Genomic DNA, 25,464 nt, shown 5'->3' with positions numbered 1-25,464 from the left:
AACTAGCAACATCACACTAGGTTCCCATATTTTCTTAGTTTTTCCATTTCAGTTTTTACTAATATTATAAGACAGTGATACAGCGATGTCAATACTGGTAATGTTTTTTTTTCTTTTTTATCAATAAACAGCAGATCAGGGCAGTTATTATTATTATTATATAGTACCATTGATATTTGATATTGATACCATCTTGCCAAATTTCATTGATATCTATAATACATTATTTTATAATCAAGTTTAAAACAAGAAAGGTTCATGTTGGCTGAGTGTTAAAGTGCTATACTTTTAAATCATGGGGTCTCAGGTTCAATACCAATAAAAACTGGGATTTTTAATTTTGGGATTTTAAAATACACCCAACTCTAATGGGTACCTCGTTCGTCCTTGTGTGAGACACATTTCACCCTCATTCTCCAGTGGTCATAGAGATGATGCATGGTGTGAAAGGGGTACTTTAATACTACTTTTACTTTAAACAAGAGAAAGAACAAGTTTAATACATTAGCTTATATTGAAATCAAAACTATCTAAACCTTAAATAGAAAACTTAAAAACTAATTCAATTTGAGACTGCAAAATAATACTTTACAGACAATGGATTTTTAGCTTCGCTTTTGGTAAAAAAAACACAAAAAAACTGCCACCTCACTATAGTAAATCAAGCTTATGTTACAAAATAATTACCTAAAACAACATTTATTTGTTCTATTCAATCTTCACTTCCACTTACCTGCAAAACAGATATTTTGTGTCTGTGATGAATGGTTTTTAAGAATTGGTCAGGATTATGTTTTAACTCAGTAGGAACGATCACAAGGCAGGCACCACAAGAAAGAGTGCAGAAAATGTCTACAATGCTTGGGTCAAAAGTCAGGGGTGAAGTCAGAAGTACTTTATCCTCAGGAGAAAGTTTTAAAATATCTCTGTGGAAATGTTGAGAATTAGCCAAAACATTTCAGATAAACTCAATATAAAACATTTCAGATAAACTCAATATAATAAGGTGTTACAAAAATGGTAGTAAATTGTTGATTAGAGTAGTGTCACTTTGAGTAACATAGAAGTACCTAGAGTAGTGTCACTTAGAAGTAGCTAGAGTAGTGTCACATAGAAGTAGCTAGAGTAGTGTCACATAAAAGTAGCTAGAGTAGTGTCACTTAGAAGTAGATAGAGTAGTGTCACATAGAAGTAGCTAGAGTAGTGTCACATAGAAGTAGCTAGAGTAGTGTCACAAAGAAGTAGCTAGAGTAGTGTCACTTAGAAGTAGCTAGAGTAGTGTCACTTAGAAGTAGCTAGAGTAGTGTCACTTAGAAGTAGCTAGAGTAGTGTCACTTAGAAGTAGCTAGAGTAGTGTCACTTAGAAGTAGCTAGAGTAGTGTCACATAAAAGTAGCTAGAGTAGTGTCACATAGAAGTAGCTAGAGTAGTGTCACTTAGAAGTAGACAGAGTAGTGTCACTTAGAAGTAGCTAGAGTAGTGTCACTTAGAAGTAGCTAGAGTAGTGTCACATAGAAGTAGCTAGAGTAGTGTCACAAAGAAGTAGCTAGAGTAGTGTCACATAGAAGTAGCTAGAGTAGTGTCACTTAGAAGTAGCTAGAGTAGTGTCACTTAGAAGTAGCTAGAGTAGTGTCACATAAAAGTAGCTAGAGTAGTGTCACATAGAAGTAGCTAGAGTAGTGTCACTTAGAAGTAGATAGAGTAGTGTCACTTAGAAGTAGCTAGAGTAGTGTCACATAGAAGTAGCTAGAGTAGTGTCACAAAGAAGTAGCTAGAGTAGTGTCACTTAGAAGTAGCTAGAGTAGTGTCACATAAAAGTAGCTAGAGTAGTGTCACTTAGAAGTAGCTAGAGTAGTGTCACATAAAAGTAGCTAGAGTAGTGTCACATAGAAGTAGCTAGAGTAGTGTCACAAAGAAGTAGCTAGAGTAGTGTCACATAGAAGTAGCTAGAGTAGTGTCACTTAGAAGTAGATAGAGTAGTGTCACTTAGAAGTAGCTAGAGTAGTGTCACTTAGAAGTAGCTAGAGTAGTGTCACATAGAAGTAGCTAGAGTAGTGTCACAAAGAAGTAGCTAGAGTAGTGTCACTTAGAAGTAGCTAGAGTAGTGTCACTTAGAAGTAGCTAGAGTAGTGTCACTTAGAAGTAGCTAGAGTAGTGTCACTTAGAAGTAGCTAGAGTAGTGTCACTTAGAAGTAGCTAGAGTAGTGTCACATAAAAGTAGCTAGAGTAGTGTCACTTAGAAGTAGCTAGAGTAGTGTCACTTAGAAGTAGCTAGAGTAGTGTCACATAAAAGTAGCTAGAGTAGTGTCACTTAGAAGTAGCTAGAGTAGTGTCACTTAGAAGTAGCTAGAGTAGTGTCACTTAGAAGTAGCTAGAGTAGTGTCACTTAGAAGTAGCTAGAGTAGTGTCACTTAGAAGTAGCTAGAGTAGTGTCACTTAGAAGTAGCTAGAGTAGTGTCACTTAGAAGTAGCTAGAGTAGTGTCACTTAGAAGTAGCTAGAGTAGTGTCACTTAGAAGTAGCTAGAGTAGTGTCACTTAGAAGTAGGCCTACTGAATACATTACCTCAAGTGTAAGATGTTGGGAACAATAGAGGAATGTGAGACTTTGATGACCTTTGGTAAACCTGTAGTACCTGATGTTGTGATACAGTAGGCCAAGTCTGAAGGTTGACTTAATGATGCAGAGGTTTCCAGTTGAATTAACAAAAGATGAAATGTTTGTAAAGTATCTGAGATAACTTGTCGTCCATTGAAACTTTGAATCAATGAATTGAATGTCTGTAAAAGATATTGAAAATGAAACATTTTTATTATACTATTATAATTCTTTTAAAATTCATTACAGACACTATGTGCAAATATTTGAAGACTAGAATTTGAACAAAGCTATTTCTCTTGCACCTCCAGATAGGATGATCCTAGTAATGGAATAGAGATGCTATTTAAGGATCCACTGGCTATAATACAAAAAACAGAAATGGAAAAGTGGTTTGAGTGCTGGGACAAGTCCCAAAAAGCCTGTGGAGTCTGGGAGCGCATGAGGCGCCCTGACCGCACTTCCCCGTGGTGGAGGCTGTCCAGGCCTGAGCAAGCTATTATAGCACAGTGCAGGACAGGCCACTGTCCTGTTGGCTCATATTTCTCGTGGCTATGGCTAAATTTTGATTCACGGTGCGGGGAAGAAGAGGAAACCGTGCCTCATATACTGTTTGACTGCCCCAGACTTGCTGATCTCCATCTCGACAGGTCTGGGAAACCCAAAATTCTCGACCTGTATGGCGACATTTATGCACTACGCAAGACAGCAGGGTTTCTGTCCAGGGCTTTTGCAAGAGAGGATTTGAGCATCTCAAGCCCTCACTCTAATGGAGTTTGATGATGATGATGATGATTTAAGGATCCAAGGTATCATCTACAAAGACCACATCAAGTATATTAAAAACATGATCACATTGGCAATAGAGCTTCATGATGACTAGCTGACCATTGAAAAAAAAAATGCAAAGTAAAACCTTATGGCCATATCACAAGGTCATCAGAGCTTGGCTAGCAAAAACCTTCCATCAAGAAACAGTCCCAGGAAAAAAAGACAGAGAAACTGATGGTAAGACAACACCAAAGAAAGGAAATACTGTAAGTGAAAAGAAATTCTATTCAAGGCAAAAGACAGAGAGGAATGGAGAAAGATGGTTGAAAGATCATTTGTGGTGATGCTGGATATCTCTATGTATAAAATAAAAATAAGCTTTAATGTCTTGAAAGAAATTTATTCTACAGTTTTGATTTACTTAGAAAAAAAAAAGTTTTTGAAAATAAAATAACAAATAATAAGTATTTAAATACATTGTAAATAATCCTATCTAAAAATTACACTCAAATTTTTCAAAGTGAAATTGGCAGAAATAAAATCATGATAAAATGGTAGTTTAAAGGGTTCTTAAGAACACACTACAAATATAATGCCAGAAACATTTGTCATCACCTGTAATAAAATATTTTGTTTACTGTATTGTTTTACTTCATCAAAGCTAAATTTTGATACAATGTGTAAAGTCTAAGCAAATAAATTGTCTCTATTTTACTAAGCACAACTAAATGAGTATATGAAAGAAGTGAGACACTCTACATGTGGATACTGACAAGTGAACACTTTGTAATGAAAAATGATGCAATGAAATTAAATCACTTGAAGCAAATTTGACACAAGAAATTTGAATAAATGCTGACATAGGATTATAAAAAGAATTACCTTCAAAAACCTGTCATGTATTATCATCCAAGTAACACCAGACGAGACCAATGCCTGTCTAGTGTAGTTTAGTGCATCCAAACTAATTGGATGGAAGACACAACCACAGGAGAGTAACCTGGTATTAAGCATAACATACAATCATTATGGAATTGTTTTATTATATAATTCAGTCATTATGCACTAATGTCAAAACACACATTATATTAAAAAAGTTACCCTAGTAAAACTGGGGGTAGGTAAAAGCAGTCTCCTAGGCATACAGCTATTAATTGTTTATCCATTTGTAAACATTGGAACACTTGCTTAAACTGAAAAAGAAAATGATTTCAATATCAAAGACTCAATCATTGTAATGTTAACTGTATTTTAAAATTTAAAATACTTTAAACACATTTTTTTCTGCTACCATGGGTATGAAAATTGCTCCTCTTTTAAAGCAATGTTATACAGTTGGCTCTTAATCTATAATCTTAAGGCTAAAATATAAGCAACGGACAAGAAAGAAAGGAGTTTTTTTAAATTGGGGATATTAACATGTCTTTTTTCACTATAAAGAAAACTCATGTATAAATGAATTAGCATTGAACTACAAAATGGCAGTAAGATTTCATTTATTCCCAATTAATATAACTCAATAGAAATTTAGATCTGATCAGTCTAGAAATTTTTGTTTGTTAATGTTACAATTAGATCTAATTACTTTTATACAAAAAATAGATAAATAAAGAATAGATCTAATTAATAGTTTTTTTGAGTTGCTCCTTGACCTCAAATTTTATACCCTAAAAACTATAGATCTAGAGTAAAGTGCGAACTTCAAGCAGCCGCTATTCGTAGAGATGCTCAATAGGCTCACTTTTTATTACCAAAACCTATTTATTTATTTGAAAGTTTACAAAAGGACTGCTATATTGTTACCTTGCATGCACCTTTTTTTCTATACTTCCAACACATATTTCCTTTTCCTTGTCAAGACAAAGTTCATAATGAGGTCAAACTTTAAAGGTGTGGATTTTTTTTTACCTTCCAGTAGTAAAGGAGAAGGGTCATTGGCTTAAGTCCATTTAGGTTTTTTTTTAGCCCCATGGCAAAATGTAAGCATGTGTTAGTAAGTTCGATCAACAAAGTTTTTTTCTATGATGAAAAAGTACCTGAGTAATGTAGACTATCAGTATAAATATTTTGAATTTTAAAATGTAGATTAAATCAATATATATTATATATATGCAAATATAGTTTTCTAGAACGGAATAGTAGAATAACAATTATTGGTCATCCAAATACTATACCATTCTTCTTCTTCTTCTAGCCAGCTTTATTGCTGCTGAGCTGTGAGCTCTTTTGCAGACTGTGCCAAAGAAAAAAAGTGTGCTGTTTTCTTCAGTTGTTCAGCACTGCCGTACAGGGTGTTGGTTATGTTGGGCTGTAGTGGAAGTAGGGTATGCCTAAGGTGGATTAGGGAGGGGCATTCAAAGAGGATATGGTTTACGGTGGTTTCAAAGGGGTGGGCGCAATGTCTGCAAAGGGGGAGTTGTGTGGAGTTTATTTTGTTCAGGTGGTAATTTAATAGTGGTGTGTGTCCTGTTCTTAGTTGGAAGATTGTAGATTGTTCTTTGTGGGGGAGGAAGTTAATACTGTCCAGTTTGTTAGGCTTAGTCATTTCTCTGTACATGGCTCTGCCTGTGTTTCCTGATGCCCATTGGTTGAGCCACTCCTCTTTATGATTGTTGACTAACATTGACCTTAGGGTGAGGTAGTTAACAGGTCTATCTGGTTGTTCCATAGATGAACCTGCCTTAGATAGCTTATCTGCCTTTTCATTTCCCATGATGCCAATGTGTCCAGGGATCCACTGTAGTGTAATATTGATATTTAATTTTGATATCATCTGGTGGATTATCACAATGAGTGTTGTCAACTCTCTTGGGCTGTTTGAGGTGCTGCTGTTAAGTGCTTGCAGAGTAGATTGGGAGTCTGTAAAGACAACAATATCTGATAGTGGTTGCACTCCTTCATATAATTTGTTTTCCACTGTCTGGAGTGCTATGGTAATTGCCTCAATTTCGGCTTGGAAGTTTGAGCAGTAATCACCACAGGGTGCCCTTATCTCAAAGTGTTTATTTTTAGGGAAGACCAGGAAGGCACCAAGACCAGCATTGATGGTAGCTTTGAAAGCCGATCCGTCTGTATAAATATGGATAGCTGTTTTTTTTATAGCTTTCGACTGTTTCAAGTGTGCCTACTTTGAGCTCTAGTGGATTTGATTCTTTTGTTAAGGTGTTATTTAGTAAATGTGTTTTGATGGTTGGTTGTTTGTAGTTTAGTCCGGGTGTAATGTTTGAAAACCTGGTAATTTTTTCTCTGTTATTGGGTAGGTGGTGTTTTAGGGCTAGTTCGTCAGTAAGTTGGATCAGAGTCCTTTGCTTTTTTTGGTTGTTTTTCCTATTTCTCTGTGTTAGTAATTTATTTGGATGATCGTCCTCCAACCTTCTGTATCTCTCAATAGCTTCTAATGCTGCTCTGTTACGCCTTAACTTAAGAGGTTCAATATTGGAGTCTATTTCACAGGCTGCTGTGGGAGTAGTTCTCGTACCTCCACTGATTAGATGCAAGGCTTGGTTTTGGATTGTGTCTAATGATGATTTGTTGGCAACTTTTTGTATGGAGAGACAGTTATCCCTTACAGATCTGATGTATCCAGTGTATAACTGTCTTAAGGTTTTCTTTTCAGCTCCTCAGGATGTTCCTGCTAGGTGTTTTATTATGTTTAATCTTTGTGATGTCTTTTTTTTTAAAACTGCCATAAAAGTGTTTTAGAGACAGTCTTTGGTCTAATTTTACACCAAGATATGTTGGATTTTCTTCTTTATTTATTGGCTGAGAGTCTATTTTTAGGATGTAGTTTCTTTTTGCTGTTTTGTTGCTGTGGCTAAAGATTGAATAAACTGACTTTTCTTTGTTTATTTCCATTTTCCATAATTTTGAATATGTGGAGATAGTTGTGAGGGCTCTATTTAGTTTGGATTTAGTCAGCACTGGATATTTCTCTGTAGTCCAAATTAAAAGGTCGTCTGCATAAAGTGCCTTATTGACTGAAATGAGGTCCGGGAGGTCATTCATGAAGATTAGAAAGAGAGTGCAGCTAAGGGTTGAACCTTGTGGTAGTCCTTCTTCCAAACTTTTTTTTACTAGAGATGGCACCTTCGAATCGGGTTTGGATGGTTCTGTTTTTTAAGAATGCCCTGATCCAGCTGTACATTTTCCCATGGATGCCCATTTTTTTCATCTTCAAAAATAGACCTTTTCTCCACACTCTATCATAGGTTTGCTGCAAATCTATAAATACTGCTGTAGTGTGCTTGTTTTTATGAAACCCTTCTACTGTGTCCTGGATAAAACGAAAGAGGTGGTCTTCTGTTCTACTTGCTTTCCTGAAGCCAGCTTGTGAATTGTGGAGTGAGCAAGTACTTTCTAGCCACCAATAAAGTCGGTTATTGATCATTTTTTTCTGCCATTTTGCCAATGTTGGATGTTAGAGATATTGGTCTATAACTTTTTGGGTCTCCAGGTGGTTTATTTTTCTTTAAAATGGGTATTATGTTTGCGGTTCTCCATTCCTGTGGTATGTCTCCAGTTTTCCATGTATGGTTGATAAAGTTAAGTATACACCCAGCCTACACTAAATACTATACCATAAAAAAGAATGTGTGACATCATTTTTACGCATTGAGACATTCAACATGGGAGAGCTAGACTCTAAAAGTAGACTAATAAAGACTGTTGTGTCTAGAGGGAGTGATACTAGGGATACAATTATCAATCGACCAGGTATGGTATAGTCTGTTATGGCTAACGGGAGATGGTGTCAAGCCGGTTACATCACTTGCACTGAGCACTGTTAGAAAAGTGGACCTGCGCTAGGTATGGTGTGAAACACAAATGTTATAATCAGAAGATGGTGTAGACCCCCCCCCCACCCCCTTTTCCACTGAACAAGTTAGAAGAGTGGAGACGCTCTGAGTAGGAAAAAGTATTACAGATATCCTCCTTCACTTCCTCCCCTTCTAAATTATTCTCGCAAGAGGCATTTTTTTTTTATTTCTAGCATGGCCAGCTAAATCTACACATAACACAGTTAATGTCTAATGACCTTGGTGTGATGTCAGTTACAAGACATAAATGAAAATGTAGAGCCTGGGAAAGGTGACAATGGTTGGTGTTTTTGCGCTGGAGTAAAAAGTAAATGACTTCGTAGTGAAAATTAAAGATTAAGACATGTTTTAAATATATTTTCTTTGATCTGCTCGAGCCTTAGCCGAATCAAACTTACTAAAGGGAGGGGGGGGAATTCGATTGAGAAAAAGTATGCTTGGCGATACCCACCCTACACCTCTTTGACCTCATATATTTAATTTTAACTAAGCCTAGTGATACAGCTGCCAGCGGGCTTAACTCACTCAAACTTCACACTTTACTCTAGATTCTAGATCTAAGTTAATTTTGTTTTTTTAAATAGTTAAAATTAAAAGTAGATTTCAATTTTTACCTTATCAGCAAGTTCAATTAACTGCTTATATGAGAGTTTGGTCTCAGAATTGAAATTATAACCATGAGTTTGATTATGAAATCCTCCATCATCACCATCATCGAATATTACACAATAATTGTGGGGGTGCTTAGAAGCACTATCAAAAACAAGTTCGTGAAGCAATTTCATTTTCTTAGAAATCTTTGTGGCTCCATCTAGATTTAGATGATACATCTGCAGTCTATAGATCTCAGTAATTCTGAATGAGTTCACAGGTCAGCCATTGTTGTTAATGTTTTGACTGTAATCTTAAATCTTGGGTTTTTTCTCAGATTAGTTTTTTTTTTTAAATTAACTGTGATTAAATCCTCCTCATATTCAATCCTATTTGTATGTTTAGTATATCTAGACATTTGCTTACTAAATAATGGCTTTTGGATGGGGAGGGGGGGGGATTAGACCTACAAGTGTTTTTTTTAAGCACAATTTCTTTTTCAACTAGTTTCCTTGGCTTTTATGAACGAAATAATTTTTATGGACTTTTCACTCAAATTCGAAGAGTTTTCACGGCTGCGAGAGATTTATCTTCACTAGCTTTTAGTGATTTAGAGTAAATCTAGTGACCTAGATCAAAGTCTAATAAGTCACTAAATTCGAGGAGTTCTCAGGTCTGTATGAAAATGATCTTCAATGAATCTATTCTAGATCTAGACTCTTGATCAAATTCTAAGTCACTAAAATTTGAGGACTTTTCACGGCTGTGAGAGAATTATCTTCACTAGATTCTAGATCTAGTGATTTATCATAAATCTAGAATCTCTAGAGCCTATTTCTAGAGTGACTAGAGTAATCTAGACATTAAATGTATCTAGATCATTAAATTGACTAAAGTTCACAGCGTTTTCAGGTTAGGTGCGAATTATCTTCTCTAGATCTATCTTAGATCAAAATCTACTATTCTAGACACTGTCACTTGTGACACTAGGCTCACTAGCTACATGATATACTGACTTTCCATGCATAGTCACTCTTACTTCTTAGTGTTACAACAAAAAGATTTTAGGTGAGGGAGGGCTTGGAGGGGTGTAGCCTACACATTAGGCTGGTAATTGCTCTAATAATCTAATTATAGACAAGAAACGTAGAATCTATATAAGTATATTATTAAAGTATATTCATTAATAATAATATTCATATTGTAAATAATTGTAATTGACACCATCACCAAGTCAAAATTAAAAGAAAAATAGCATTGCTGTGATTGCTTTTGGGATTTCTTTGGAACATAGACAATAAAAAATAGTAACAAAGATGGCTGACCCGTGAACTCATTCATAATTACCATGATTTCTAGATATAGCTCTAGAGATGAAAGAAATTTAGATTAGATCACAAGAAGTGAAGGAATAGATCATCATTCTTGTCAAGCTAGTCTAAGTCACTGTTGTAACTGTTCTGTTTATCAATTTTATTACTTTCACTAAGTTGAAGAGCATTAGAACATTCTTAATTTCATTTATACGAGAGCACACTTACCTACAAATCTTTCCTTAATAGAACCAAATGCAACTGCAATAAAGGAATATTACCTACAATACAGTATTTCAGTGTTTCCCAAACTGTTCTCCGCGGATCCCTAGTGTTCCGTAAGGCCTGAATAGGTGTTCCACCAACTACTTGTGAATAATTCAACAAGTAAACCACCACGTGATTTAATCTCACCAAAAAAATAAACAAAGTGTTACGCTAAATACTATAAGTATGTGCAAAAAGTTCTTTTAAGAAAAACGTTTAGGAAAAACGTAGATCTAGCATGTTGTATTTCTCTGTTTGCAAAAAGAAAAAATAGTTTTAAAAAAAACACACACAAAAAAATTCCTTCAAGATAACTAGATTTGTAGAAATTGAAAGTGAAAGAACAGCTAATTACTGCCATTTATCTGAGATGAACTCCATTTGGTAACAAGACTGGAAGGATTAGTCCTCCCGTAGAGCCTTGGCGAGAAACTCTGCTGTTAGGCGTAGTGCCTTTAAGTTCCAATACAGGTCAATTAACTCTGCAGACAAAATTATCCTGCAGCTCACGGAGCTGCGGACACCCTTGCAAAATATTCGCCACTGTTTCCACCAACTCTCCACAGTGTCGGCAACGGGATCAAAATTTGGCTGGAACCTGGCAGAGTAAGCACCAACAGGGCAGAGTAAGCACCGACAGGGCAGAGTAAGCACCAACAGGGCAGAGTAAGCACCAACAGGGCAGAGTAAGCACCAACAGGGCAGAGTAAGCACCAACAGGGCAGAGTAAGCACCAACAGGGCAGAGTAAGCACCAACAGGGCAGAGTAAGCACCAACAGGGCAGAGTAAGCACCAACAGGGCAGAGTAAGCACCAACAGGGCAAAGTAAGCACCAACAGGGCAGAGTAAGCACCAACAGGGCAGAGTAAGCACCAACAGGGCAGAGTAAGCACCAACAGGGCAGAGTAAGCACCAACAGGGCAGTGCCCCGTTCTACACTGCGAAATGATTGATTGTTCCGACCTTTTTAGCCTCCACCATGGATCGTCGCGGTGCGGGCGACGCAAATGCTGCCGGGCTTTGTTGGAGCCATCCCAGGATTTCAACCACTGGCCATGTACCCACTCTCGGATTACTGTCGTAAACGTACTTGGGGCTTCGAAAGTGGGCACGGCCAGCGCTTCTTCTCGTGTTAGAGCATTAGCCGCCTCGTTACCACCCCCCCCCACCACACCGCAGTGCGAGGGCACCCACTGCATAAAGATGACAGCTCCAATAAATAGGCGGATGTCATTTGCGGCGCCTAATGCCTCTTCTACCTAAGGTGACTTCTCTCTCCCCTCCCCCCCCCCCAAGCCAGCCATGGCTTGGAGGCAGGATCTAGAATCGATAACCATTACAATGTAAGTCGCAACGGTTTCCTTTTTACGGAGTTGTTCCCCTATATGGCGTAGTGCTGTGATTATCGACGTGAGTTCTGCGAGGCCGCATGCGCCTGACAGCTTGTCTGAATCGAGGTCCGGGTAACATACAAGGGCCCCATACCCGGCTCTCGCGGGGTCCTTGAGTACGGACCCATCTGTGTAGCAGAAGATAACATCTGATGGGTACGGTTTAAGTGTATGTGTTGCCATCTTTTTTAGTATGTCCGGGTGTATGTGTCTTCTAGTTCCCCCTTCAGTCCGGCTAGTGTAAGGTTTATGGGAGGGCTGGGCAGGCTTCTCCATGGAGGGCAGGTACTTATCCTTCGGATTGGTAACCGGTCGGTGGAGAGTGCACACTCAAATTCGTCGCAATGTGCATGAATGACTTCCGTTGTATCCTGTGTTTTTCTCTCCACCGACTGACTAGCGATTGGGTGGGGAGCCCTGGCGGCCCTGGGTCGCTCCTTTTATAGCGCTCCAGTGCTACTAGTACCGCCCTCTCTCTCCTGAGGCCTAGAGGAGGCACATTACACATTATTTCTGTAGCGCATGTAGGGCTCGTCCTAAAGGTGCCAGTTATGAACCGTAATGGCTGGGCCTATACTTTATCGAGTGATTCGAGGGCCGTTTTGCTCGCATAGACTTGGACTGGCAGTGAGTATTCGATTTGCGAACGGACAGCCCCTATGTACAGTGTGCATAGCATATCAGCTCAGGCGCCCCACTTTGTGCTGGCCAGCTTTATTACTAATCCAAGCTTCTCCGAGGCTTTTCGTTTATCTGAAAATGACAGGGTTTAGCTGCCGTATAAAACGAATTAATTAATAAGTACTAATTGATTAACTAATTGATTAATTTTTGGATTGATTCGTATATTGTCATCGACTATGAATAATTAATGCACATTTTCAACTTGATCCGAGAATGGGAAGTGGGAGAAAAACGTGTCCAAACGTCCTAAGGGCCCACCATGTCTACATCCACATCTCTCGTGAGGGGGGAGGGGGAGGCTATCCCTGCAATTGTAACATCTCCGTCCGTCCCACGTGGCCACTCCCCTTTTGAAAATCTTTTGACGCCACCCAAATTTGTACATGGGCAAACATTTTCTATCTAAATTGTACATGGGCAAACATTTTCTATCTAAATTGTACATAGGCAAACATTTTCTATCTAAATTGTACATAGGCAAACATTTTCTATCTAAATTGTACATAGGCAAACATTTTCTATCTAAATTGTACATAGGCAAACATTTTCTATCTAAATTGTACATAGGCAAACATTTTCTATCTAAATGAATGTCTTGTAGTTGTAGATAGGGCCTACTGTTTCACTATGTGGGTTTGGTTGTATTAATACCATAGACTTATAATGGGGAGGGTAATGTTCACCATTGTTGACAAAATCTCACTAGGGCCACTTTGACATGACCTTTATGAGCACGGCCTAAAAGAAAACACAGTGTTCAATGTTCAGTCTTGTCCTGAAGTCTTGACTGCATAAGATCTTAGGATTTAACATCGAGTGGATTTTTTTTAATTAGAATTGGGGAAGACCTTACATTATTTCAGCATGAAGAAACGAGGACGTGGAAGACCTTCTACTCGTGGACAAGGAGTTGGGACTAGCCAACCTGGGGCTGAAAGCAGTAAGTAGATGACCATACTGTGGACGTAATAGATCTAGGCATACTGTATAATATATAAGGTTTAAAAGCCTTGGATTAAGTGCTAAAATGTAGGCTAATATTCTTTCTTGTCAACTACTCACTGGCCGTAAATGATTTGGGGAATGTGCCGATTTAGCAAAGTGCCTGAATCAGCCAGGAAAACCAATGACTTAGCAGACATTGTCTCTATTTAACAGGCACGACTATATTAACATGGTTACGCGTTGGACGTAATTATCATTCTTTTTAAGGAACGTCTGTAAGATAAAATATCAGACATTGGGTGTCATATTGACCAGCTTGGCACTCATTCCTTATTCCATTCCTTGATAACACAGCGTAGTTCTAAATTAGGGCCTATTGCAATCTCTAAGATAATTTTTGAAAATCTTGAACTACTGCTTAGTTAGGCCTACACGGCTGTATAGGATTAGAGATATGATTTTTTGATATTCTTTTAAAAGGAAAACTTTGTTAGACTATCCAATAAATGCATTGACTTTATATTCTATTCGGAGAATGCTTTTCATTTTCTTCAGCGCCGAGCTCCGTGGAAAGATCAACTCTAGCAGCATCAAAAACAGTCGCTCATCAAAAGACTTCAGCAGCATCTGCAGTGAGCTGTCAACTACAGCGTCGATCATCAGGTCGTATCAATCCTGCCCTCCACGAAACAGGCTCAGAGCTATCAAGGAGCATTGCCCACAGACCGGCTAAAAAGGATGGAACGAGCCATGAGAGCGGCGCAATAGATGTCGATGATCAGCAGAAACACTGCAGTGCAGTACAGCACAAGCAACTCGATGAGAAACTAACTTCAACTGAAAGTTTCGCTTCAGGACTTGCAGAACTGACAAGCGGAATCAATTTACAAGATGACGTGCTCAACACTATCAAGGCCCAAATGCGTTTAGTTCAAGCCCAGAGAAATCAGTCCAACAATGCATCAAGTAAGTAGGCTAGACTTATTTAGGACAATTGTACCTAACAAACTAAACAAAACTCTGCTATGTTTCGACTGTTTAATTTATAATATAGCAGTGGCGTCACTAGTTTGGTCCGCAACGGGTGACACCCACCTGGGGTGACACCCAAGTCGGAAAAATCCCCTTTTCCAAAATGCAACTTTTAAAAATAAAAATTACTACCTCGAATGTCTCTCACAGTTTAGTATCAACATGTACCACACTTTCTTAACTTAATTCTACTTGACTTATAATCTTTCTATAATGAGAAAAATAATGCGTTGTAGACGCCCAGAGAAAGATTTTCTGAAGCTCAGAAATGTAGAAAAAACGCTTGGCACCCGGAGCTTCGCCCTGAGTGAGCTTATGGCGCTCCCCCAAACATCTTAGCTGATCAGTTGAGTGGCGAACGTAACATTTTTTAAATTGTAAAATGATGAGACCATAGACTTAAGCCATTCACGCGCCATTTGCCGCGTAGTACAGCAAGCTCTCTCCACAGAAATCAGTCTTAAAGCAACTTTTACAGCCACTTCTCAGCTGGTGCCCGAACTACTACAAAAACAAATGCGTGACGCCATGTTTGACGTGGACGGCCATGTTTTTGCGTTCCTCTTTTCGGCTTTCATATTAAGGCTGACTTTGGTAAACGTGTTTCGTCTGGTCTTATGATATGTCTCACAAATGTCAATTGACTTTCAGTTGCAACTTACATTAGACAGCGAATGCCTGCGCGGGAAAAGATTTCCCTGTTGATAACATTATCTCGGTATGTGATTCGTAGGATCCTTCTCAGCCATAACTGGTCAGCCTCTTTCAACATTCAGTCTTGAAGTTATGTGGCCGTTAGGGCAATGATTGTATTATTTGGTGAATTTTAATCTCCAGGCTAATTGATTTGTTAGTTGCACCCAATATGCATAACTTTTAGGGCGTCTTTATCCATCTCTTGTGTATACATTTAATTGTATTTCTGCAAAATCCAACTCGGTTTGGTTTACGCCATGGGAACCCGAATGCAGGCTGTTTAATGTATTTCTATGATATCGTCGATGGCTGCAGGAAAGAGAAATGGGGATAAGAAAAACCCTAATCTGTCTCGGTGTTGAATTCCAGCGTTAGAGTTGAATTTTGCAACAATGTGACCTTAAGTCAATTACAGTGTTGTTTTTTTTCTTTTCTGAATTTCAAACTTGAAAACTTTTCAATAAACGTTAAAGTCTATCTTAAATATTTCTACGCTTTAATTTATTTAAAAAAAAACAACATTTTTCTCATGACGCCACATATACGCAGATGGTAAGAAATAGTTCAAGTCTTTGTTAAATTATTCAGAGACATTCTTTAAGGTCTTATAGACATTAAATCATGACCTTTCAATTTTAAGTTTCTTCAAGAACAAATTTTGCTGCCTTTAGATGTCTTCTCAAACATGGTATATCTGTTTAAATGTTGTCTTTTGGAGAATCATCAAATACGCTAATAAGTTTGAATTTTAAATCTACAATACGTAAGTTGTTTAAATAAAGACTTTTTGATTGATCTGCTACATCTATGATTGTATGGCTAGAAGCTCAGCATTAAAAACTGATTAATGCACTTAGAGGTTTGGAGGCTAAGTTGTAAAGCGCTTGGCTTCCGAACCGGGGTCCCGGGTTCGATTCCTGGTGAAGGCTGGGATTTTTTATTTCGGGATCTTTAGTCACCTCTGAGTCCACCCAGCTCTAATTGGTACCTGAAATTAGTAGGGGAAATGTAAAGGTGGTTGGTCATTGTGCTGGCCACGCTGGCTACATGTTCGTTAACCTTAGGAACAGTTGACCTTAACATCATCTGCCCCATAGATCGCAAGGTATGAAAGGGGAACTTACTTACTAAATATCTGTATAGGTTGCTCGCCTGACATTTTCTTCTTGTTTTTACTTTTTAGCGGCCCCCGAAAGGGGAAATGACGCTATTGGTTTTGTGTGAAATGTCTGTCCGTCCGTCCGTCCCATTTAGATCTCTTAAACTAGAAAAGATAGTGAAAATCCGATATCATATTTTAGATCATTCAAAGTTCTGATGCAACGGCTACTTTTTTTCTTTTCTGAAAGAGAAAAATATAATTTTTAAAATCACTTATGCAAGCAGTTTTTTCATAAAAATACACCACTTTTACAATTATTCACTATTAATAGTAACAAAAACGAGAGGCTCTTTAATAGGAGAGATAGCTATACACCATATTTTTAACACATTTATGCAAATGGTTTTATATTTTTTGTCAAGTTGGGTAACTTCTATCACACTAACTACTACATTTACACACAAAAAAAAATGTTTACTTTTTTTAAAAAAGAAAAAATCTATCTAGTATGCAAATAAGTTGGACATAATTTACAGCAGCAATTAATAAGTAGTTTTTCATATTATCGCTTGAACTGCAGTGCTGTACTATGTCCTTAGAACACTGAACAAAAGGAAATTTATTTTTATTTTTTTAAGGACGTTTTTTTTTCTTGAGGATTTGAATAAGAGATTGACCTTTACAAAACAATTAGATCAATTAGATATTCATTATAAGACATCAGTTAGGCCAGGTTCACATCGAAATTCACATTCACTTTTACCTATCCTTTGGTCTACTGGACCGCTGGGGAACTACACAAGATCTGTCAACCTTCTTTCTCCATTCTTCTGTCATTTGTCTTTGATAGAATTTCAATCTGTTGTTCTTTCTGAAAATACTGAAACCTGCCTTTTTACCTGCCTGGGTGGAAAACTTCGGGGGCCGATTTTGAGTTTGTGTATCCATGCAATCTGTCTTTGTAACCTGGTTTTTCTATTGTATCGCTAGTGTTGTTGGTTTTTTAAAAGAGAAACGAGTTCCCTTTAGTTGTATGCCTTTATTGTCCAATACAGAGGAATAGTCTTCATACGTCTTTTAATATTTTTAATTTTAGACTTTATTTCCCCACCTATTAAATTAACACATTTCTATTTCATTTCAAAAGAATTGGATGAAAATAGTTGAAACAAAAGCAAAATTCAATCCAGCAAATAAGCCTCTTGTAAAACCACTCTTTCGACAACTGGCATATTTTTCCTTTTGGTCTGGATAATTTCTTTCGTAAATCATGTGAATTAGGCTCATATGTCAAAGAGAACAATCTCTTAAAATATATTGACGTCTATATCATTTGACTGACTCATTGTAACGTTTTCTTCATTTTGGCTAGAGCTTCTTTTACAGTCAACTTTTGAAATTGCACCACCGTCTTTAGAAATCTTAATTGCCACCAAGTTACTTTCCAAAAGTGCGGAATTAAGATTAATGCTCGTGACATTTTTGATACATAAAGAATGTCGTCATATGATAAACAGTGATTATTGGTTGGCATCCTTGTATTACGAAGCTAGTTAGTATCTACTACTTCAATAGATGCTATAAAATAGATTCAATTAAAATGTATTTAAAAATCAAAGCAGTGTTCATGCAGCAGGTATATAGCTGAAAGTAAGCTTTCACGTTTGTTATTTATATAAAGTATGATTTAATGTTTGAACATTTTGATAGAATTTTATACAATATTAAAATATGTTTAGCCGAAATTTATAAAACAAAAATGTACTTAGATATATTGATGAATTGTGAATACCATGTAGGCCCCTACCAATATTTAGCCGCTGACACTTACTTTTTTTTAAATAGCTAGTTATTGCAAATTGCATTTCCCCCTAAACGGGTATCACCCGGTGCGGACCGCACCCCTAGTGACGCCACTGGCTGAGACACACTAGTAATATTTGAAACCTTTTCCGTAAGGAGCTCTTAAATAATCTCTAATAAAAAAATATGTTCAACTCATTGTTTCTCTATTCAATAATTTTACATATAAATTTATGTAATAACTTTAATCAAATGTAAAAAAAAACAAAAAACAATGACATTTTAAAATAGAATCGAAAATCATTTTCGAGTGTAACAATTCAATTAATTAGCTTAAAGTTTTAGTCATCAACATAAAGAAATAAAAAAAATAATAGGTGGTTTTTTTTTTAGAGGAGATTATTTTTTTCAGGGGGGGGGGTGACACTCCGAGCTTACCGCACCGGGTAACACCGACCCAAGTGAGGCCACTGTAATATAATATAGGCCTATTGTTTATGAACTCTGCCGGTAAGAATAAGATGCCACACATGTTTGCACACGAGTCCTAGTATTTACACTTGAGTTGCACTTCCTGGTAAATGACCACTGGAAACATTACTATGGATCTATCTGCAAAGCATAACGGCAAGGCTGACCACTGGTCATACTTAGGCTACTTGATTAAAAGCACTTTTAAAAAAAAATCTTGGAGACTTTATCTTTAGAAACGTTCCGCACAAACTTCCCCCGCCCTCTTTATAATGTTATTCTGTGCTTCATTATTGGGAATGAACAATCTGAATCTGTACATTCGCTGTTGATATTTAGTTTAAGGCTATATTTTTAACATTCAATTTTCACTGTGGTAACAGACTTTTTTTCTTCAAGCCAAATAACATTAAAATTTCTTTAAAAGTAAATAATCCGTAGGAATGCTAATAAATATTTTATGGTTATTACCAAACGATCCTAATTAAAAAATTTTCTCTAGAGAAATGTTTGATTTTTAAAAAAAAATGCACTGTCCCTTGTTGTGCCTATATTTATTATCAGAAAGACACACATTATTTACATAGGCAAGACATTCAGACCAAAGATCTAGGACTGATCTAGTTGGTTCAGAAGCTGGTGAAAAGGTTTGTAGCTATAGAACGTACAAAAAGTGTGAATTATTGCTATGAAATTATCCGAGTCGTTGTTAGAACCACATTCAAGTCAAAGTCAATTCGGCGTATATTGGACTATTTAAACAAAAAATAGCCGCTGCTACCCTAAACTACACGAAACCTTCTGTAATATCTCTACTTTTGACACTGGTGTGGACCGAGTCCGGTGTAGCTTTTTATATGGACCCTAGGCCAACATTAAATGATCTGCTTACTGACAGACAGTCTGTTTTCAATAGGCCTACTACAACCTACAGCTGTATCATAGTCTCTAGCAGCTGTATCATAGTCTCTAGCAGCTGTATCATAGTCTCCAAAGTAATTGTCAATTCAACAACCTACAGCTGTAAAAAAATCTCTAATGTAATTGACAATACAACTATCTACAGCTGTATCATAGTTTCTAATGTAAATGACAATACAACTACCGGTACCTAAAGTTGCATAATAGTCTCCAATGTAATTATCAATACAACAACCTACAGCTGTTTCATAGTCGCTAGTGTAGGTCTACCTAAATACTTCCAAACTTTGAAGGTCTGACATTCCTCATTGATCATAGGCGTCGCTTGGATTGATGTCCCCCAAAACCCAACCACATCTCCCCAAATACATTTTGACAATAAAATATGTTGTTAATTTATTCTTTCTGTAGACATTGAACACTAAAGAGGAAATGACAAATCTTTTGATATTTAAACATTTTTGTATTTGGCAGGTGAACAGAGAGCAAGGAGCTTGCTATATCCTGGATCCCCAATTTTTCGAAATACCGGACTGGTCATTCGGTCAGTAGCTCCTAAAGTAAGAAACAATTTCAATCCATACAGACCGGCACAAGTCGCCGCCAATGTCGATGTTGGTGCCCCGCCAAAAGTCGAAGAACAAGATGGAAGGTCGGTGTTTCTTTCTACCAGTTTAAATACAGAAAATAGTGGAAACTTTGAAACTAAATGATGGACACATGTATATAGGTTAGTGTTTTTACAAGTCAAGGATGGTCAACTTGTCATATTTTCATTTAACAGGACACTCCCGCTTCATGCCTATACTGAACTCCAAAGGAATGGACAACAGAAATCTATTGATGTGGAAACTTGGTCATATGAGTCACCAGATCAGCAGCAGAGACACAATCAACAAGAGAACGCCTTACGTATACTTGAAAGGTCATTCGAAAGTGTCAACATAAACTCAACGGCAAAAGGTGCAGGTCAAGCAAACTCATTGTCATCTACAGACAGGCTGGACGACCTCAGTCAGAGCGAAACAACTACATTACCAATGTCCAAAGTTTCTCCCGAACACTATTCGGAGTTGAATGTTGCTAGCCAGGAAAGACTTTTTCACAAGGAAACGAAACAATCTGAGTTGAATGACGTTACAACTTTGATGCATTTATCATCGCCGTTACCTCAAGCCACCATTTCCAAGGAGTACGTAACATCCGACAACTTCAAAGCTGCTCTTGATTCAGCCCTAGCGTCTGAATATCAACTTACATCTTCCAGCTCCTGTTCTGCTTACAGATCTACAGCAAAGATCAAGAACGACTTTGAGAGCGGCGAAAGTCTTCAAGGCTCTCTACTCATGGATCCTGGACCAGAAAATACAAATAAATATTTTCTTTCTTCGTTTCACCAGACAACAGATTTTGTAACCACGACCAAAGAAGAGACTTTAAGAGATGACACCAAACGCCAAAGTCCAGAAAATAAAGAAGATGCTAATGCAGAATACAATTCTAAAGTATCCAAACGATTCCAACACCCACGACCAGATGCTGACATATATTTTTTGTTAATAGATACACATCGATCAATGTTTCGACCCATGAACGAATCTATTAAAGCTTCAACAGCAGACTTACAACTGCTGAAACCACTGAGTTCAGTTGTTGGAATGTCACCAGATGTCGTAAAGCCCCAATCGGAATTCAATGTAGATCATGCAGATTATCCTTGGTCTAATTCTGGTGTCAAATGTGTGCCACTGGCGTTGAATATCAAAGTTGAGAAACCAAACAATAAAACTCAATGCGTAAACTGTAAGAGAGTTTACAGATGGCCACATGTGCTAACATGCTTTCACAGTCTCTGTTACATGTGTATTGTGGCCAAGTATGATAGCCAAGAACGTTCGTTGAACTGTCTAATTTGCCACAAATGTACAAAGGTGTCTGATGGCCTTGATGGCTTTCAGATAGACTTACCTCTCTGTACGGAAATGGTGAATGCAAACATATCGCCATTCCTCTGCACATCCTGCAAACAAGAGAATGAAGCGAATCATTTTTGCTCTACGTGTAAGAACTTTCCGTGCCATGTTTGCCTCCCTTTGCACAAGACGCACATTATTAAACCGCCAAAAGTGACCCTGGATGAAAGCGGAAACGTTGTGCCCTACTGTGACGAGCATGCTGGGATGCCTATTGGGATGTACTGCAAGACGTGCTCTATACTGGTTTGTAAATACTGCACCAACGGTAAACACTCCAGTCATATTATTTGGACAATTAATGCTGCTGCGGATGATGCAGCTAAAAAGGTCAAACAGATGAAAGCGAACATAGAGACTATGCAGACGGGATGTCGGAAACAGATTCAGAATTTGAACAACGTGAAACAACAGATGGAAGAGAAAGACAAACGAGTCCGAAATGAAATTCACCGCATTTGTAATTCTTTGATTGATACCATCAACAGTTCCGAGAAAGTCTCTCGAATGTTGGTGAACAAAGCCCACGATGAAATCGTGGAGCAAATGCAGCACATGGTCAGAGAGGTGAATGACTACAAGACTCTCTACGAGCATTCCCAAGAGCTAGCCCCCAGGTATATCAATCAGAACAACGTAGAAGAGTTCTCGCTCTGCCTTTCCCATGTCATCAAAACGTTTGACACTTTAGACAAGTTCTACTCTACTTCGCCATTGGCTAAGCCAAATTTCAGTGTGGATATCAAGTTTCAGCCAGATTATCGCGAGTTTGACGAAGCGATTCACCATTGCTTTGAAAACATTCACTTCGAGCACAACATTAGACTCGACTCTCCAACGCTTCTAGACAGGGGGCTTAGCCCAACATACACTCACAATAATGCCGAGCTGTCAGAGAATGAGCTTAGTGTGATAGGCGACCAGGAGGCAGTTGAGGATAACACAGACATCAATGCTGTTGACATGTATCCAAACTTTAGCAGAATCACTACACCCTTCACCAGGGCGTTTGGGAAATACGGACGAGGGCAGTACGAGTTTATAGAGCCGTGTGGCGTTCTTTATCTCCATGACGGCAGCTTAGCAGTGTGTGATGCCAAGAATCATAGGATTACCGTATTCGACCAAGAAGGCTTGTTTATTAGAAGCATTGGCGAGACTAAACCTGCGTGTCCAGACGCTTCTGACACAGATGTAACATTAACCAGGGTAAGAGGAAAGCTTTGCTACCCATACCGAGCAGCTCAGTGTCCAAGAAGTCATAACATTGTTGTAGTGGAACGACCTCCAAGCTTGTTCATTCAGATATTTTCCTTCGAAGGGGAGTTTATTGGCTCATTTGGAGAGAAGAAACTGAGTTATCCCCGAGGCTTGGCGGTGGACGAATGTGGCTTTATCTTTGTGGTAGAGAGCAGAACCATGAAGTTTTTCATCTTCGACCAGAACGGGGACGAGATAGCGCAGAAGTTCTTGGCCAGTCACCTGCAGTTTCCCAATGACATTGTGGCCAGACGAGGCAAGATCTACATCAGCGACAACAGGTCCCACTGTGTCCACGTCTTTGACTATGATCTCAATTGCTTGGGCAGCATTGGCAATGAGAGCTTGACCTACTTTCCTATAGGAGTTGCCCTGAGTTATTCCGATCACGTCATTGTAACAGACAACCACAACACATTTAATATTACTGTCTTCGCCCAAACTGGTCAGCTGGTTTGCGGGTTCAAGTCCCGATCTAAACACGCCAACTGCTACAACGTAGCACTCCACCCCACTCGCCATGAGCTAGCAGTGACAACCAAAGATTGCAAGGTGTTGATCTTTCATTTCCAGCTCTGGCCAGAAGTGCCTTCTTTAGTTATGAAGGGGGACTTCCTGGTCCACGATTAGACTTTTTTTTTTATTCATTTTCAGCTATGGCTTGAAGTGCCATCATTAGTCATGGAGCGGGACTTCCAAGTCAAGCATTAGACTGTTTTTCACTTTATTTTTCTTTATCCAGGATTTCAAACTTTTTTCTTGGTCAGTATTATACTGTTTTTCAAACGTTTTTTTTTTCTTGGTCAGTTATTAGCCTGTTTTTCAGACGTTTTTTTTCTTGGTTAGTTATTAGCCTGTTTTTCAAACGTTTTTTTTTCTTGGTCAGTTATTAGCCTGTTTTTCAAACGTTTTTTTTTCTTGGTCAGTTATTAGCCTGTTTTTCAAACGTTTTTTTTTCTTGGTCAGTTATTAGCCTGTTTTTCAAACGTTTTTTTTCTTGGTCAGTTATTAGCCTGTTTTTCAAACGTTTTTTTTTTCTTGGTCAGTTATTAGCCTGTTTTTCAGACGTTTTTTTTCTTGGTCAGTTATTAGCCTGTTTTTCAAACGTTTTTTTTTCTTGGTCAGTTATTAGCCTGTTTTTCAAACGTTTTTTTTCTTGGTCAGTTATTAGCCCGTTTTTCAAACGTTTTTTTTCCTGGTCTAGCATTAGGCTAGAGACCTATTTCTGATTTATTTTCAATTTTTATTCTAACCAGACAACATAATTTATTAACAAGAATTTTTACCTCAGTAAATAGTAAATATTTACTTTTTTTTTCTATATTTTCAGAATGAACATTGTCCTCTATATTTTCAGATCAAATATTTTATGCATATTTTTAAAATGGCTTGCTTCTTAGTAAGCCAGACTTAAAAAGCGAAATTCAGAATAATTGTGTATTTATATAAATGCTAAATTCTTAAAATCAATGGAGCATTTTTTTCTTTTGGAAAACTTTTGTATATCTAATTTTTTTTATATATATAAATGTTTGTCCATAAGTTTTTTAAAGATTTTTTTTCTTAATTGAACATTTTCTGTTTTTGTTTCAGTTGGTCAAGATCTTGATATTTATTTGTTCGTTTGAAAATTGAAACGTTTTTCTCCTTAAACTATTCTTATGTCTATTTATTTTCTGATGCCAAGTTGTTAAATTCACTTTGTTCCATGTTGTTCACTTCATTGACACTTTGTTCCATGTTGTTCACTTCACAGACACTTTGTTCCATGTTGTTCACTTCACAGACACTTTGTTCCATGTTGTTCACTTCACAGACACTTTGTTCCATGTTGTTCACTTCAGACACTTTGTTCCCTGTTGTTCACTTCAGACACTTTGTTCCATGTTGTTCACTTCACAGACACTTTGTTCCCTGTTGTTCACTTCACAGACACTTTGTTCCATGTTGTTCACTTCACAGACACTTTGTTCCCTGTTGTTCACTTCACAGACACTTTGTTCCATGTTGTTCACTTCACAGACACTTTGTTCCATGTTGTTCACTTCACAGACACTTTGTTCCATGTTGTTCACTTCACAGACACTTTGTTCCATGTTGTTCACTTCACAGACACTTTGTTTTCTTCAAACCTTTCAGAATATTAATTATTTTGTTAGTTTCTTTTTTCTTTTCAGCACTTGCTGGAATTGGTTTTCATTTTTTTCTCAAGATTTTTCTTTCCACATGGTTGATTTTCTAGTAATTGTGTACAGAAACTTGAAGTTCGACATTAAATCTAGAAAGAGTATTCTGTAGATTCTAAAGTGTCATTGTGTGTATTGTTATTATTTTAATTCAGATGGTGAAACATTTGTTAAAAAAACAAAATCTTTGTTTTAGGTCAAGGATTACAAACTTGTTTTAGATTTGGAAAACTCAATTCTTTAGTAGCCAATAATTTCAATTACTTCCAGAATGTTTCTTTTTTGTGTGCTTCTAGTTCAACTTGAACAATTTGGTGAGTCCCATATTCAAATATGCAAGCTAAGTGAAAAAACAAAAACCACAAAATAGTTTTGTGTGTGTGGAACAGCTTGTTTTTGAACATGTGTGTTTGTGTGTGTGGGTTGAAGATTTAATTCTAGCTAGGGAATAGATGTTTAGTTCAAATGTATTTTCAAGTTGAATAAGGATTATGTTTATTTTTTGTTTTATTTGAGTTCTTATTGTTGAATTTAGATCTATCATTCAGTTGTTATCAAGTGTTTTTCATTATTTAACATCAATAGATTCAAATATTTGTGTGATTAAAAGGGAACATTTTTGATTGTGTATCAAACTTTTCTTT

General features: G+C 37.4%; 2 protein-coding genes across 7 annotated transcripts in view; one reads left to right on the top strand and one right to left on the bottom strand.

Moving 5' to 3' along the window:
- LOC106054670 (beta-alanine-activating enzyme-like) overlaps positions 1-10,249 on the bottom strand; it is a 37,204-nt gene extending 26,955 nt beyond the window's left edge. The window contains exons 1-6 of one of the 6 annotated variants that reach the window (XM_056037722.1): positions 10,123-10,249; positions 8,799-9,039; positions 4,469-4,560; positions 4,250-4,367; positions 2,564-2,778; positions 734-926 (exon numbers count right to left, since the gene is read on the bottom strand). In XM_056037722.1, the coding sequence (XP_055893697.1) occupies positions 734-926; positions 2,564-2,778; positions 4,250-4,367; positions 4,469-4,560; positions 8,799-9,014 (834 nt within the window). In that variant the 5' untranslated portion in view covers positions 9,015-9,039; positions 10,123-10,249. Of the gene's footprint in view, positions 1-733; positions 927-2,563; positions 2,779-4,249; positions 4,368-4,468; positions 4,561-8,798; positions 9,040-10,100 lie in introns of all 6 variants that reach the window. The other 5 variants (XM_056037724.1, XM_013210645.2, XM_056037721.1 and 2 more) reach the window with 5 other exon arrangements.
- A 2,970-nt stretch (positions 10,250-13,219) lies between these two features.
- Positions 13,220-23,264, top strand: LOC106054668 (uncharacterized). The gene is made up of 4 exons (XM_013210643.2): positions 13,220-13,371; positions 13,932-14,342; positions 19,876-20,053; positions 20,186-23,264. The coding sequence occupies exons 1-4, from the start codon at positions 13,296-13,298 to the stop codon at positions 23,262-23,264; spliced, it is 3,744 nt and encodes a 1,247-aa protein (XP_013066097.2). The 5' UTR covers positions 13,220-13,295.
- The last annotated feature ends 2,200 nt before the right edge of the window (positions 23,265-25,464 follow it).

Source organism: Biomphalaria glabrata, chromosome 8 (genome assembly GCF_947242115.1).
Source record: "Biomphalaria glabrata chromosome 8, xgBioGlab47.1, whole genome shotgun sequence".
Lineage (NCBI taxonomy): Eukaryota > Metazoa > Mollusca > Gastropoda > Planorbidae > Biomphalaria > Biomphalaria glabrata.
The sequence above is the reverse complement of the archived record's forward strand: the minus strand, read 5'-3'. Positions and strand labels throughout refer to the sequence as shown.